The sequence below is a fragment of the Podarcis filfolensis genome (assembly GCF_964270895.1).
Source record: "Podarcis filfolensis genome assembly, chromosome: 11".
NCBI classification, from domain to species: Eukaryota; Metazoa; Chordata; class Lepidosauria; order Squamata; family Lacertidae; genus Podarcis; species Podarcis filfolensis.
This window is the reverse complement of record NC_139613.1, coordinates 10,505,742-10,522,651: the sequence shown is the minus strand read 5'-3', so window position 1 is coordinate 10,522,651 and position 16,910 is coordinate 10,505,742. Positions and strand designations below refer to the sequence as shown.

The following is a 16,910-nucleotide window of genomic DNA, read 5'->3' as shown; positions in this document are numbered from 1 at the left end:
ACAAGCACAGAATCTGCTGTTTCATGGGATATTGGTATCCTGAGCATCTTGGCTTCCCTTTCCCTAAAATAAATTTCTATACCTCATACATTGTGGAGAACAACTCAGAAACATTTCAGTGGTATCTGAGAGAGGCTCAAAAAGCAAGAGGGGGTTGTTTTTTTAAAAAAAAGAATTGCATTGCCCCTAGAAAGGCTCTGAAGAATTTTTTTCAAAACTTGGCTTTAACTATTGAAGATCTGGGGTCAATTTGCACGGCCAGGTGAGTTGTACTGAGAAATGAACTTGCGGGGGGGGGGTGGAAGTATAGAATTAGGCCCGCGGTAAAGCAGTTGTGTGACCCTTCTTACACACATAGAGATTGCAAGTCAAAACTGTGTCCTCGGGTATTTTTTACATCACAGCTCCCATCACCCCTAGCAGGGGATGATGTGGACTGTAGCCCCAACAACATCTAAGGACCCAATAACGAGGAAGGCTCCTTAAGCCCTCCTTCGCTAGCTTTGCAGTGATGGTGCTTGCATTGCAAATTAGATACATAATGAGTTGACCACTTTGCACGCCAGGTTTTGACAATGGCCTACTCAGACTGCTCCTTCATCATGCCAAGTTGGTCATGTGAATTAGTTTGAAATAACAAACCTGAGCTTTTTTTTGCGGATAAGAAAGAAATTTGTTGCAAACAGGACACTGTTTCTTACATCTTGATCCCCTTGCATTGTCTACTGTTTTCTTACCTCCAAAGTTACTTCCTTTTTATGTGGATGGGCAGATATTTTAAAATGCCAGTTGGATGTCCTTCCCCCCCAGACATGTATGTCCCTCCCTTCTAATGCATACACATTACTCAGGATAACGTACAACAGTTAAAATGTCGTAAGCTCAGCCCGGCCACTGAGATCTAGCTCCAAGGGCCTTCCTCCTCGGAGGGCCTTCTGCTGGTTCCCTCGCTGTGAGAAGCAAAGTTACAGGGAACCAGGCAGAGGGCCTGTCGCGAATTCTTTGCAGCACTTTAGCAGAAATGCTCAGCGTTCCAGGTTCTTCAGTGCAGTATATTTATTGTGAGCTATATATACAAATATGGGACACGGGTGGCGCTGTGGTCTAAACCACAGAGCCTAGGGCTTGCCGATCAAAAGGTTGGCAGTTCGAATCCCCGCGACGGGGTGAGCTCCCGTTGCTTGGTCCCTGCTCCTGCCAACCTAGCAGTTTGAAAGCATGTCAAATGGCAAGTAGATAAATAGGTACCGCTCTGGCGGGAAGGTAAACGGCGTTTCTGTGCGCTGCTCTGGTTCGCCAGAAGCGGCTTAGTCATGCTGGCCACATGACCCGGAAGCTGTATGCCGGCTCCCTCGGCCAGTAAAGCGAGATGAGCGCCGCAACCCCAGAGTCGTCCACGACTGGACCTAATGGTCAGTGGTCCCTTTACCTTTATATATACAAATATCTACAGGCTATAATACACGAGCAGTTCATACAGTCAAATAGAGTATCTGGCTGCACCTTTAGGCAAATAGGAAGACCTCTAACTCTCTCTCTCTGACCACACTCCTCTACACCACCCCTTTACTGCTGGATGGGTTTCCCTTTTAAACCGATTACAGCCAATCAACTGACAGCACATTACTCCTGAGTCATTCTGACCCAGCACTTCCATAGAAAGTATTGCAGGCTGATGCAGTCAGCCAGTTGCATCAGCTAGCAAACTCAAGCCTGCAGACTTGCTATCTCACACAACATTCTGTGAATCCCGACAGGGCCTTCTTGGTAGTTGCCCTGCTATGTGGAACACCCTCCCATCAGACGTCAAGAAGACAAGTAACTATAAAACCTTTAGAAGACATCTGAAGGCAGCCCTGTATTGGGACAGTTTTTAATGTTTGATGTTTTTGCATATGCTGGAAGCCGCCCAGTCAGATGGGCTGGGTACAAATAATAAAATTATTATTGTTATTGTTATTAGGAAGATGCCTTATACTGGTCCGTCTAGCTCAGTATTGTTCACACTGACTTTCAGCAGTGCTGCAGGATTTTAGACTGGGGTCTCTCCCAGCCCTGCCTGGTGATTCCCACTATTGATGCTCTGCCAATGAGCTGTGGCCTTTCCCCGACACCAGTCACATCAATGCTGAGTTTGCTTATACAGAAAAGGTATCGTTCAAATCCAACATTAGGATATGGTGTTTCTGGCTCGAGACTTAACTAGTTCAATCCACCATGTTGCAGAGTGGTTGGAACGCCTTCTGTGTCAAAGCTACAGTGGAATATAGCTTTTGTAGCAGTACAGCAGAGTTATAAGCACTACTTACATCAAAGTAATAATTCATAGACCATGCTGAGGGAAGATGTTTAATAGGAGGGCTGCCAGGCTGTTTCCCCTGAGGCTGGAAAAAGTGTTAAAGAAAAGCAAACCACCAGCTTTATAATGGTAAAATGAGCTAATATATACACATCTTATGTCCTTGGCTGCCCATCACCCACATTAGCTGCTAAATTTGTATCTTAACTCTCAGCCATGATTCCTCTTTGATTACAGGTTTCCTGCAGACTGAGCTTAATACCCTGAATTTGTGTCTTCCTTTTACAATAACAGAAAAGAGGGAGAGAGATTTACATCACTCCCATGAGTATCCTCCCATCCCTTTATCCATGAAAGCACGCTAAAACGAAAGAGGGAGAGAATAGATGGGGAGGGGAGAGACTGGATAGATAAAGCTGGAACATTCATAAAATTGCTGCAAGCAATCTAAATACTTATTTGACTGTAATTAGATATCTCCATGTTCATAGTATTCCCCAGATCCCATCGCCTTTCCTACCTTCTACAAACTTAAGCTATTATCTGGGTTTGTAAATGTTGCGGAAGCAAAGGAACTCGTCCAGTGATATAGTATAGCTTTTCTTTATCTTCATTTTTTATTTTATGTTGTTCAATTAAACCGTTCTTAAAAAATAATAATTAAAAGAAAACGATGGCTTCCCAAATCCAATTTTGCAGAGATGTGTAAAGAGAAGCTGTTGCTGGGAATCATAGAATTGTAGAGTTGGACACCAAGGGTCATCTAGTCAAACCCCCTGAAATGCAGGAATCTCAACTAAAGCATCCATGGCAGATGGCCATCCAACCTCTCCCTGAAAACCTCCAGTGAAGGAGAATCCACCATCTCCTGAGGGAGTCCATTCCACTGTCGAACAGCTCTTACTGTCAGAAAGTTCTTCCTGCTGTTTAGTCAAAAGTCACCAACCGCTCACTAGAGAAGGCTACCAAACCACTCTCTTAGAAAGTGGAACTCAGAGTGGGATCCATACTGGGGTCCCTTGGCAACTGGCCAAGTTGCTTGAGTTCCAGTCCATTGACAATCACTGCCATTTGGCTCTCTCTCCTGAACTCTTGTCGCTGATGCATCTAAAAAGCTTGTGGTCTGTTTTGCAACAGACTTTGGCACCTTTAAAACACGGAAAGCCAACCTGGAGCCCTTCCAGGTGTTGTCGGACTGCAACTCCATCATCCCTCACTTTTGGCTGGGGTTCATGGGAGTTGGGAGTTTACCAGCACTACATTGGCTACCCCTGTCCCCAAATAATTTTGCATGTTGCCTACAGTCCTTCAGCAGCCTTTTCTTCCACAGTCTGCATGTTTCCACTCTGTAGATCTACTCTGTGAGTGTTTCCTTTCTGTCAGATCAGCTCATAAACAGCAGGACAATATCAATTTAAAAGCATAGGCTCAAGAGAGATGCCTCCACAGGGGTTTGCTTCCTTGATGGATGCAAACCCTAACTGCTTTCCATTTGCAAATGGAGGTTCAGGAGTTATAAATGCCCAGGGCTTGTCATTTACCAGACTTTATATTCAAGGCTAATGGCATGTCCTTGAATTAGTTTCATTCCACAATAATCCAGGAATTTGGGGGGGGGGCTGGCTTCCTTCTACAAATGTCAGCTGTGTGCCAAACTAGGGGTAGGGGGATAGCTCAGTCAGTAGAGCATGAGACTCTTAATCTCATGGCTGTGGGTTCAAGCCCCATTTTGGGCAAAGGATTCCTGCATTTCTGGGGTTGGACTAGATGACCGCCGTGGTCCCTTCCAGCTCTACAATTCAATGATTCAATGACCTGCATAGCCAGCACAGGCATTGTTCCAGTTTCTTGCTGGCAGCCAAAATGCACCTACTGCAACTGGCCCAGGGACTGGGTAACAAAATTGGTGACAATAGGGCATACCTCTCCAATAGTTTGTACATGTTCCATAACATATTTTCCCCATAATTTTCTCTTTGGTGGAACCATTGCCATTGCTTGCTGGGAGGTGTCCGTTTGAGTCTGCTCCTGATTTGAGCTGTAGCATTAACACTCAGAGGAGATGAGCGGAACAGTATAAAATGGTGGGAGGGTGCCAGCATCACAAAGCTGGAATTGTTTTTGAGCATCTCGGTTGCTTTATTTCAGGGCAGTGAGGCAACCCATTTTTCTCGCAGATCGAAGGGGTGCGTCTCCCATGGTGCCCCTAACGTGGCAGCAAGACCCAGCTCTTCAGTTAATTGCTCTTCTTCCCTTTTATAATATCTGAATATTGTGGTAGCCATTGCACATTAATGGGCAAGTGTTCTGTTGCTAAGCAGATGATGTTGCTGATGGTGCTGTGCCAAAGGACCATGGCTGGTCCTTGCTTGACCCATCTCTCTTAAGCCACAGCTGGAATAAGAAAATGTGACTGCAGGTGCTACACTCAAACCAGCTGGGCAGTTTTTAAGGGCCCTAGCACTAAAATTAGGGCCCTTTATGGACTCGGACACAGTCATTTGCCAAATCAAGGTTTGCCAAAGTAGCATATGTCTCTGCATTTGTTTAGCAACTGAAAAATGCTCTTCTGTACACCTCTTTATGTGAAATACAGCTCAGGTTTGACATTGGGGCAGATGTGATCTCCCAGTTGTCAACACTTTCCTATTAATGTCGGCCATTGGAGGAGGGGTGTGTGTGTGTGTGTGTGTGTGTGTGTGTGTGTGTGTGTGTGTGTGTTTGAGAGAGACAGAGAGAGAGAGAGAGAGAGAGAGAGAGAGAGAATTTCTTGGGTGGGTTTTGAGGGTAAGATGCCAGAAAACTGTTCTTAACAAGACTGACCAAGTTGTAACATGTGGGCTGGGTGGTTCACAGCATTATCACCTTACTTTAACGGTGCTTTTTCTTTAAAAACTGCAATTCTGTGCCGACATAATCAAGCAGTGGGGGCGGGGGTGGTTGTGATTGCACCTGATAGCAACACATTAATGATAATGTTTTCATAGAGGTGCATAACATATGCTGAGGGTGCAGGAACAGCAGGTATGGTCATGAGTTTTCTCCCCCCCCCCCACCTTGGCCACTACAATGTGTGGATTGTAATGTTGGCACAGGGCTTGTCTGCTTGAATGCAGCTGAGGCCTCCTTGTTCTTCCCATCTCTTGCAGCTGACGCTTCTTTTATCTTTCTTTCCTGTCCACTTCTCTTTCCCTTTCCTCTGTCCTTTCTTTCTAGCAAGACTGAGGACTGGGGGTATCTGAATGAAGATGGAGAGCTCGGCTTGGCCTATCAGGGTCTAAAGCAAGTTGCCAGGTCAAATACTTTTACATCTTTTCCTTCTCCTTTCGGACCTTTTCCTACTGTCTCTTTCCAGTGTTTCTCCTTCCCCTCGCTTTCATGTGGAACCGGAAATGGACATAATTCACAAAGACCCCAAACTGGATTCCTTTGGAGCTGTTTTGATGTCAAATCCAGCTTTGCCACTTGGGTAGTGACTGGAACCAGATCTGTGTGTGAGGGATACAGAGACCAGAGACAGGCTGGGCTGATTGATTGATTGATTGATTGATTGATTGATAGCATCAACTATCACTCATCAACAAATAATGGTGGGCACACTGGCATCCATGGGCATCCTGTTGGCAACTTCTGGGTGCCGGCCAGCCAGCTAAATTAGTTTTGAGTTTTCTAGAGTGGAAACGGTCGCCTGCCAGGGCTAGCCAGCCCTAAATCTGAGGAACGTGTGTGTTTCTTTTTTTCTTAAAGTGGCTAAGGTAGTTCTTCCTCTAGAATAAATAATGGTAATTAAGGATATTTGCATACAGTAGCTTATTTCTTGGATATTTATGCAAAACTTTTAACATGTTTCTTCTGGGCATCAAATGTTGCACACCCTTCAGCATGCATGCATATTGCAGTATATCATTGTGTGAAACTAATACAGATAGTCACTATTTCAATTTCTATACAGTACTCTATCATCAATTTGATATGGTAGTGAAATAAAAGAATGATTTCAGCCATATATCTTCATATTTCCCCGAGGCACCTTGTCACTTGTTCCAGTTGTACAGATGTTATTTCACACACTAGCGAGTTGTAGATGCAGAAGCCTCCAATCAATTTTCTAAGTATCTTACATTTTCAGTGTATTCCATTTCCATTATTACTAGGGAGTGGGGGGGTATTTGTTTTTGGTTTTTTTTGTAAGGAACAGAACAGCTGAGGAGAAAAGAGGACAAATCAAGGGCATGAAAGCGCTTCCAAGCCTTTTTCTCTCACACATCTACAAGGTCTAAAAAACCTACTCTTGTATTTAAATCTAGTGCTGAGATTCTTAGAAGGCAGGTGCTGCCTTTGTGTGTGCATGTGGAAAGGCACACAAAGCCTGGATATGAACAGGAAGGCCAATTCAGGATTTTGTGGACCTTAAGCATATCTTCCGTACGTGCCATCCCCTTTCTTAAAGTAGAACCCATAATCTGGCACTGACAACCTAGCAGGTATAGCATGCCTTGTGCAGAGATGTCTTTTGCATGGATCTTGACTAAGGCAGCCACAAAGATTCAATTCAGTTGCATTGCAACTGCCAGTATCCCTTACCATGTGCTGGTTTCTACCCCAAACATCCTAGCATTTCACATCTTCGCACTACTGTGACCTATTGTTTTAGCCCAAATCCAGCTTTTGGCATGCTGATTTTTTGTTGCTGTTCTTGAATTCGGTTTATAGTAGCTTACATACACAAAACCACCTCTCGGCAGGCTGGCGTGTTGGTACCCAGGCAAACTTTTTCCCAGGGAGTGAGCCAGTCATGTCAAGAGGTCCACCTACAAGGATGCCTTTGGAACCTGGGCCAAAGCTGCTTGAGCCTTGAATAGCTTCCCAGGTTGCCTTGCTGCTGATCATAATCCTATACGGTGGTACCTCGGGTTAAGTACTTAATTCGTTCCGGAGGTCCGTTCTTAACCTGAAACTGTTCTTAACCTGAAGAACCGCTTTAGCTAATGGGGCCTCCTGTTGCCGCTGTGCCGCCAGAGCACGATTTCTGTTCTCATCCTGAAGCAAAGTTCTTAACCCAAGGTACTATTTCTGGGTTAGAGGAGTCTGTAACCTGAAGCGTATGTAACCTGAAGCATATGTAACCCAAGGTCCCACTGTATTAGTAAACTCAGTGTCTAGAAACTGCTGAGTCTACATTTGCAGGTAGAATCCCAAGGAGTGCACTGTACCACTTCAGACTCCAGCTATCTGCAAGTAGAAAACTAGTAAATCAGAGAGAAGGCTGCTCTGATTTTCTGTTTGTGGGGAGGCCTTTTTAAGGTATATGTGCTGATAAAACAAGCACAGGGAACCTTTAAAAAACATGGGAGAAGAATTCTGAAGGCACCCCCCCCCACACACACACACACTTGCAATGTGAACTGGTTCAACCTACTCAAAACCTTAGGGTTCTACCACCTGCCTAGATCAGGCTGTCAGAACAGATTGATGAATGTTTGCAGCCTTGCTTTTAGAATCTCTTGTGAAAGCTTTTTTTGGGGGGGGTTTAAGTAGCAGAGGTTTCAATTTAGCAGACTCTAATTGGCACCTTTAAGAATCAATTTAGCTTACCAAACGTTAACCTTACCAGCACACCCAACAGTGCAGGCATATACGGGAAAGCTGTAACCTTTTTCAGGGATGAATCACACTTTTCGTTGGAGTGGGTGGGAAAGGAGTCAGAAATGCAAAGAATTGTTTCATGCAACCCCTGGTACGGAAAGTGCTGCATGTTCCTTAATTTATTGTTTGTGCAGAATTGCACAGTGTGCATTCATTTAGAAGAGGGTTATTTTTTGTGATTTAAAGCCTCTCTTCCACTTTGCTATTGAAAACCATGGTTTTAATTTCTCTTTGGCACAGTCTGTGTAGGTTTTCTTTCACCCTTTTAACTTCCATTATTCAAGTTGCCTCATTTAAAAATAAAATCACATGTTTTAATATATATATATATATATATATATATATATATATATATATATATATATATATATAATATAGGCATTTCAAACTTTCTTGTACAGCAGGATACAACAGAGTTCATAAATGTAGTGTTTAGGTTTTCAAAATGTCTTAATGGCGCTTTGAGCCTCACCTGGAGACCTTTTAAAGAGACCTCAGAAATAATTCATATCTCATCTTCTGAATAAGAGACCAATTCAGAAAAATAATAGCTTGACAATTTGAGGTACAAGACAAATAAGGTGATACCTTTTGGAGGGTGGAGGGACCAGGTTCCCTTGGGTTAAAATGTATCCAAATTCAGAATGTGTTCACCATTCTCTGGAATTAATACAACAGAAGTCGGTAGCAGGAAGGATCTTGGGCCCAGTCAGCCCCTTCAGGCCTGCTCCCCTGATACTCTAGCAGACCCACAGAGATGTGGAGATAGCAGGATCCACGGCAACATAACTTGCAGGCCCAGTTGTTTATAGGGAGGAGATTGTGGGATTCACCCAACCTCCTTGCAGCAGTTTTCCAGGAAAAGCAGTTTTTAAATAAGAACTTAAGTTTCTAATAAGAACAATAGGTCAACAGCCATAAGAAGAACCCCCCTGGATCAGGCCAGAGACCCATATAGTCCAGCATCCTGCGCTCACAGTGACCATCCAGGTGTCTATGGGAGAAGCTTGCAAGCTGGACTCGAGGTAGAACATAGCCAACTTGACTAGTAACTACAGATGGCTGTATCCTCCATTCGTATGTCTCTCTTTTGAATCCTTTTCATGTCGGTGGCCAGTGCCAACTTTCGTGGGAGCAAATTCCAGTGTTTAACTATGCTCTAAAGCACAGGCGTTCCTTCCTGCAAAGGTCCCTGGCATGTGTGCTTTGGTCTCTTTGAACCTGGCACTTTCGTGGCCTACCACTACCCCTGTTCAGGCAATCTTAAACTTTTTCGCACTCAATCTGTAAGAAGGATTTATCCTGAACTGGACACTCCTTGGCTCCTATGAGCTTTTCCCCCAGCGATCAGTCACTACCTCTGAGAAAGACGAATGAGGGCTACCCCTCTCTACAAAATGAAGGAAGCCTTATCTATCTGATAGAGGGGGTCCTGGGCCAATTGCCTTTGGCCCCCTCCCCAATTCTGGCCACATTGCTTTTCTCCGCCAGAGAGGGGAAGGGACAGGGAACCTCTCGCAGTCCTGGCTTGGTGGAGAAGCGGGAAAGGGCCTTCTCCTGTGCTGCTCCCGGCAACTTTGGAACTCCCTCCCAAGAGAAACTAGCCTGGCTTTGTCCTTGCGCTGGCAGGCAAAGACCTTCTCGTTCCAACAGTTCCTGGCTGTTTTTAATGAAAGGGTTGGTGCTGTGGTGTCTTTATTGTAATTATTGGTGTGGTTTTAATAGATTGTTTATATGTATAATTTTTTTTAATTCTATCAACGTTTAATTGTTTTTTAATTATTGGTTTTTCTATGTTTTTCGCAGTTCTTAATTTTGAGCTGCCTTGAGTCCTGCCAGGGAAAAAAGCAGGGTATAAATAAATGTGTAAATAAATAAATATGTAATGTAATGTGATAATAACTTTTAAAAGGCTTGCACCATGAACATTGGCATGGATGAGCCCCTCAGAAAGCCCCCCCCCCGGAAGTGTGGCTGTCTGCTTCCTTCTTGCTGGAGTGGCTTCAGAGTTTTTGCATTTGTTTTAATTCATCTTTATTATATTTTAAAACGCATAAAAAGGAAAGGGAAAAAATATTGCCGCTGTCAAAACATGATACACTTCAATGAAACAAACTGACACAACCTAAGATTGTTGTGGGATAAAGTAACTGAAAGAAAGAGAGGAGGAAAAAAACGATAAATAAAACAAAATTGGGTAATTCTTTTAAAGAATAAATCAAAAACTCTTCAGTGTATACCATATCCAAAACATACCCATCGGAAAGGTTAGTTTGCTATTCATTTCTCTCAGAATGGATGATTTGAAAATAAAATACAAAGTTTCTACATGAAAATTCAAACTTCTTTTTTTTTTGCTATTTTAGATACATTGTGTGAAAAGGAAAGGATAATCTATGTCAACCAAACTTTACTGTATGCCTGTAATGGGGATTGTCCATGCTCTTCAATATTAGTAAATATTATAAAATCAGACCACACCACAGTAAAGTTATCTTTCTTAGTTTGACCTCATACAATCCTCAGCTGTACCAGCACTGTATCCTGTACCACTTGATACCCATTTGACAGCGTAGCGCTGGAAAGAACTTTCCAATACCTAACGATAGCAATCCTTGCAGCTCGTAACCTATGCCCAATACAAACGCCTTAGTGTGTAGTTCTTCACAACAGAAATATTTTACAGAAGAGTGGCTTCAGAGCTGATGCAGTGTTGTCACCTAGCAACTGCCCTCAACTCTTAAAGGGGGCCCATTTCCCTCTGAGAATTCATGCCCCACCCATAGCAGTTCATAGAGTCAAAGAATTGTAGAGTTAGGAGGGACCCCAAGGGCCATCTAGTCCAACCCCCTACAAGCAGGAATCTTTTGCCCAATGTGGAGCTCACACTCACAAGATTAAGCGTCTCATGCTCTGCTGGCTGGGCTATCCTAATCGTATCCCTCGTGTCCAGTTGTTGTGCGGTTTCTTTGTTTCTTCCGGACCTTGGCTTTGAGAGGTCAAGTGATTTTGTGATTTCTCTGTCTTCCCCCACTTCGCCTCCCGCCCCCCACACTCAGGCTCCTTGAGGCCCAGCTCCAGGATCAGAGGAGAGAGCATGAAGAGGAAGTAGAAACTCTGAAGGAGCAAATGGGGACCTTGAGGGAAGAGATGGAGAAACAGCAGGAGGTCTTCTTCCAGACGCTGCAGCTGTCGCCAGAAGCCCAAGTGGAGTTCGGAATCCAGCAAGAAATCATGCGGCTGACCAGCGAAAACCTGGTATGGTTGGACTGGCAGAATAATAATAATAATAATAATAATAATAATAATAATAATAATAATTTATTTGTGCCCCGCCCATCTGGCTGGGTTTCCCCAGCCACTCTGGGCGGCTTCCACAAAAACCAAAAATACACTAAGATGTCACACATTAAAAACTTCCCTGAACAGGGCTGCCTTCAGATGTCTTCTGAATGTCAGGTAGTTGTTTATCTCTTTGACATCTGATGGGAGGGCGTTCCACAGGGCAGGCGCCACTACCAAGAAGGCCCTCTGCCTGGTTCCCTGTAGCTTTGCTTCTTGCAGTGAGGGAACCGCCAGAAGGCCCTCGGCGCTGGACCTCAGCGTCCGGGCAGAATGATGGGGGTGGAGACGCTCCTTCAGGTATACTGGGCTGAGGCCGTTTAGGGCTTTCAAGGTCAGCACCAACACTTTGAATTGTGCTCGGAAACGTACTGGGAGCCAGTGTAGGTCTTTCAAGACCAGTTATGTGGTCTCGGCGGCCGCCCCCAGTCACCAGTCTAGCTGCCGCATTCTGGATTAGTTGTAGTTTCTGGGTCACATTCAAAGGTAGCCCCACGTAGAGCGCATTGCAGTAGTCCAAGTGAGAGATAACTAGAGCATGCACCACTTTGGCGAGACAGTCTGCGGGCAGGTAGGGTCTCAGCCTGCGTACCTTGGCTCTTCCTGCTGTGGATTGCTGCAATCGTGCTATGGGAGAAAAAGACCCTGTCTTGGAGACAGGGGGGAGGAAAGAGCTGCTTACACACCTGTGCCTTTGGAGCTGCCCTCTCTTGTAATGTCTGAGTCTCCTTTCAGTTACGTTCCAGGGCAGGGTTCAATAAGATGAGCCATGCTGGATCAGACCAAAGGCCCATCTAATCTGGTATCCTGTTCTCACAGTGGCCAGTCTGATGCCAGTGGGAAACCTGCAGGAAATGCATGGGTGCAACAGCCCTCTCTCCATCTCGTACTGTCTGGGGAGATGGTTGTGTGTAGTAGCCCAGTAGGTGAGACCTTTTGTTTCCACCATACAGATGCAAACCATTTTGTGAACAGAGGAGAAGACTTCCCACAAGGAACAGCTTACAAATCATGTTGTATTCAAAACAGTAACTAAGCAACTGCCAAATGTCTGAATCCGTAGCAGGGCTGCAAAGGATTGATAATTCTACCCAGCATTGGGCAATACAGACCATCAACCCTGAGGCAGCTCCTTATAATTTATAGATACATTGCAGATGTTTCAGGAAGATGTCGGGGATAACTAAGTTGTGTGGCAGCCCAGCCCACACCATGGTCAATATTGGGTGTAGAGTACAGTGGTACCTCGGGTTAAGTACTTAATTCGTTCTGGAGGTCCGTTCTTAACCTGAAACTGTTCTTAACCTGAAGCACCACTTTAGCTAATGGGGCCTCCCGCTGCCGCTGTGCCTCCGCTGCATGATTTCTGTTCTCATCCTGAAGCAAAGTTCTCAACCCGAGGTAATATTTCTGGGTTAGCGGAGTCTGTAACCTGAAGCGTATGTAACCCGAGGTACCACTGTATGTCCCTGATGTGGCGTCTTGAGAGGGAGAGATTTTCATAGCAGGAGAGAGAAACTTAGGTGCTGTGTTAAAGCACTGGTCCATGCAGCCTATCACATAGATAGGCAATGTGGTGCCCTTTTGATATTGTGAGACTCCCATCAGCCCCTGCCAGCATAGCCAGTGGTCAGGAAGGATGGAAGTTGTGGTTCCACAACAGTAAAAGTTGTCTGACAGTGGAACCCTAGGGAGGCTGTGCACTCTCCTTCCTTGGAGATTTCTAAGCAGAGGCTGGATGGCCATCTGTCATGGATGCTTTACTCGAGATTCCTGCATTGCAGGGGGTTGGACTAGATGACCCTCAGGGTCCCTTCCAACTCTATGATTCTATGAACATTTGGAGAGCATCACATTGGCTACTCCTGGCCTAGCATTACCTGCTCCTTACTGGCAGTCACTTTCCAGAACTTCAGGCATAATGTGTTTCCCATCACCTGATCCTTTTAACCGGAGACGCCATAGATTGGGCCTGGGACTTCTGAATGTAGAGCATATGCTCTTATCACTGAGCTATGGCTTTATACCTGGAGATATTGCAGTGTGTAGAGTAGGGGGCCCTCTAGCGCGAAAGAATGTAGAGAGCTTATGGGGATCAGTTTGCCTTCTGCTTGTGCTCCACAGTGGCATCTTATTAGGAAAACTTTTATCACTTCCAAGCAGATGTGTCAGAATCATTTAAATATGAACGTCAAGAACTGTGGCAAAAAGCACTGAGGTGGCAAATTGTAAATTATTACGTACCGTGTTTTGCTTCCACTGGAAGTCGGGAATCAGTGACCTTAGCTTGTTTCTTTGGCTAGCAGAGGGCAACAAAGACTGACTGATTGACAAGCAATAATTGGTAGGAGGAAGCCTTGTCAGATAAACCACTAATTCCCTGATTGTTCTTAATGTAATTATTTATGTTGGGAGCAAGGTTTTGTGGCATGCCATGGAGAGACCTGCTTATGGCTTAACCCGTTGGCAGAAGCTCCAGCAATCGAGGGCTGTCAAACAAACACTTGCCATTTTAATAATAATAATAATAATATCTTTATTGTCATTGCCCCCTCTCAGGGACAACGAAATTACTTGACTGCTCCATAAAAACACTAATTAAAACAATACAGTATAGTACAGCAAGGAAGATTAGATGACTTTCAAAGTCCAGGCTTCCCATTCAGGGCCGAGATCGCTCTGGAGAAGAAGCTGTTCTTAAGACGGCTCGTTCTTGTCTTCATCGTCCTGTATCTCCGTCCCGACGGCAGGAGCTCGAAGAATTCTTGCCAGGATTCTTGTTCTTTGCACGCACAGCTTTAATTAGTACTTATAAAACATCTCTAAACTCCAGGCACTGTGCGAAAACTACAAACATGCGGCTAGCCTTGCATAGATTTCCTACACAGCTGAGGATCAAACTATATGTCACATTAAAGGGACCCCTGACCATTAGGTCCAGTTGTGATCGACTCTGGGGTTGCTGCGCTCATCTCGCTTTATTGGCTGAGGGAGCCGGCGTACAGCTTCCGGGTCATGTGGCCAGCATGACTAAGCCGCTTCCGGCGAACCAGAGCAGCGCACGGAAACACTGTTTACCTTCCTGCCGGAGCGGTACCTATTTATCTACTTGCACTTTGATGTGCTTTCGAACTGCTAGGTTGGCAGGAGCAGGGACATGGAAATGTTTCATACAAATTGACAGTCTGTGAGCAGGGAACTGATCTAGATCACGAATCTAGCATGGGGGTGGAGGGGCTTTGCCACCACAGTCTGAGTCAGTATTGGCGGGAACATGCCTTAAATTGGTATTAGGATAAAAAATTATCCATTGAAGTGAATGGGAGACACACACCCCTCCCCACTGCCGGTATAGAAGGCCTTATCTGGATTGGGAATACAGCAGGGGACAAACGGTTAAAGCACTCCTAACCCTGACACTAGGGTCCTGTTCCAGATTTGAGAATCATGTGGGCAATTTGTGTGTGCGTATGTGTGTTTAAAAATCCTAAACCCTGCACTTGAAGAAACCACTATGTATCTAATGTAATGAGAAGACAATGCAGCCTTCTTTTCCCCTTCCCTCTACTTGCAACCCAAACATGCAAGGAAGGCTTTACTGCTTCAAACTGCTGATGGTATAATCTGGGGGGGGGTTGTGTGTGTGTGTTTTTAACTGCTGAACCACACTGTCTCCATCTTCTACACGGAATCAAGCTTTTGATAACATTACAGCGAGATCAGGCAGGCAGTCGAGCAGCAAGGAAAGAGAGAACTGGCTCCTTAAAATAATTCAGCCTCACCCTGAACAACTTGACAAATTACTCACTTTACTATTATATGAAAAGCTCACAACGCATGATTGATTGGTCTGGTGCAGACTGAAATGGACCCTGAAAGAGAAATCAATGTACAGCTTTAAAAAGCTGCTGGAGTGTTTAGGGTCTCTTTTAAAAAAAAAAGCCAGACAACCTCTTTCTGGCTGAAGGAGGCAACAAATTCCTTAGACCTTTCTGCTGATTTTATTTGTTGTATCTCTGTGCCTCGTCCTTCATTCTAGATACTCAGTTCAGCTTAGAAATCGGGCTTCTCCCATTTAATCCTCACTATAAGCCCCGTGAGGTAGTTGGGGCTGAGAGCCTGTGATTCGTCTCTAAGACCATCCAGTGAACTTGGTGTCTGAGCAGGGATTTGAAGCCTGTTTCCTCTGGTCCAACTGCCCAAAATACCACACTGGCTCTCCCTAGCAGTTTTTATTCATGGGCATGCATCAGCAATTTACCCCATGAAGACTGTGACCTTGTTCACACACTGCTTTTAGACCATAGTTGAGCTGTGGCTTCAAGGTGAATGTGCAGTGTGCACTGATGCACATTGCTGAAACTGGAGGTGTTTTACTTTTCCCCTGGTCCTATTTCTGGAAGCTAAACCATCGTCTGGCTTGGCATTATGTCCAAACCCAGGCTCATTATTTCTAAACCAAACCTGTGAGTGGTCAGCAAGGTTTGTTTTGGGCTTACTGCTCATGCTTTCTCTGGACAAAACAAACTACAAACCCAGGTTCAGGTGTGACAATCCTGCAACAGCTCATGGATTGCTTCCTAGAAGCAGCGGGGAAGAGCAAACCACCAGTGGTTTTTTAGCAGCATACACCAGCAGGCTGCAAGCCCTAGGCTCCATGGGTTAGACCACAGTGCCACCCACGTCCCATCAGAGGGTCGGCGGTTCAAATCCCTGCGATGGGGTGAGCTCCCGTTGCTCGGTCCCTGCTCCTACCAACCTAGCAGCTCAAAAGCACGTCAAAGTGCAAGTAGATAAATAGGTACTGCTCTGGCAGGAAGGTAAACGGCGTTTCTGTGCGCTGCTCTGGTTTGCCAGAAGCGGCTTAGTCATGCTGGCCACATGACCCGGAAGCTGTATGCTGGCTCCCTCGGCCAATAAAGCAAGATGAGCGCTGCAACACCAGAGTCGTCCGCGACTGGACCTAAATGTCAGGGGTCCCTTTACCTTTTACCAGCAGGCTGTATGTTCAGTTAAACCACAGCTTAGTTTGACTGTGGTATAAACTTTAACTGAGGGAGTGCCCCATATGGAAATCCTTGAACCAGTGAGCTTTTTAGCTCCACCCCTTCCTATCATGTAATTTCCTGCCATGTGAACAGGGAAACTGAGAAGCAGGAAACCACAAACCATGAATTACCCATGGGAAAAAGCACAATGGGAACTATCTCCTGATTGGTGACCAAGCCTTCAATGCTGCTTTCTGCAAGGTTCCTATCTGCTGTACGTTTCTACTTGCTCTGCACCTGATGTGTGGACCTGAATCAGGCCAAATTAGGTCCACAAATTTGGTCAGAGGTTCCCCACCCCTGTGAATGAGGCCAATCTGAATGTGAAAAGGACACAGAACAGCATTATGGACTGGGTGTGCCAAACTACAACTGGGATTTCCTGCATACTTGCTAGTGGAATTGTTAGTGCTTCTAATTTCCAGTCATTTTCATGCCTCCCATAAATTTAAGCTGTAAGCCCTGGGAAAGGGCATACAACCGGAACGCCCTGTAGCTAGAGAGAAACGCCAAACCCTTGGAGGTAAATGCAACACTGGGGGTGGGGGCGTGTTTCTAGCTATGACAGGCCCTTT

General features: G+C 45.1%; 2 protein-coding genes across 8 annotated transcripts in view; one reads left to right on the top strand and one right to left on the bottom strand.

Annotated features, from left to right (window-relative positions):
- The window catches only part of LOC310744435 (uncharacterized protein), a 399,988-nt gene that overhangs the window by 95,311 nt on the left and 287,767 nt on the right, over window positions 1-16,910 (bottom strand). The window lies entirely within an intron of this gene.
- The window catches only part of MYO5B (myosin VB), a 298,992-nt gene that overhangs the window by 263,077 nt on the left and 19,005 nt on the right, over window positions 1-16,910 (top strand). For 6 of the 7 annotated variants that reach the window (XM_083575483.1, XM_083575480.1, XM_083575484.1 and 3 more), the window contains one exon: window positions 11,005-11,203. In XM_083575483.1, the coding sequence (XP_083431609.1) occupies window positions 11,005-11,203 (199 nt within the window). Of the gene's footprint in view, window positions 1-5,515; window positions 5,594-11,004; window positions 11,204-16,910 lie in introns of all 7 variants that reach the window. The other variant, XM_083575478.1, reaches the window with a different exon arrangement.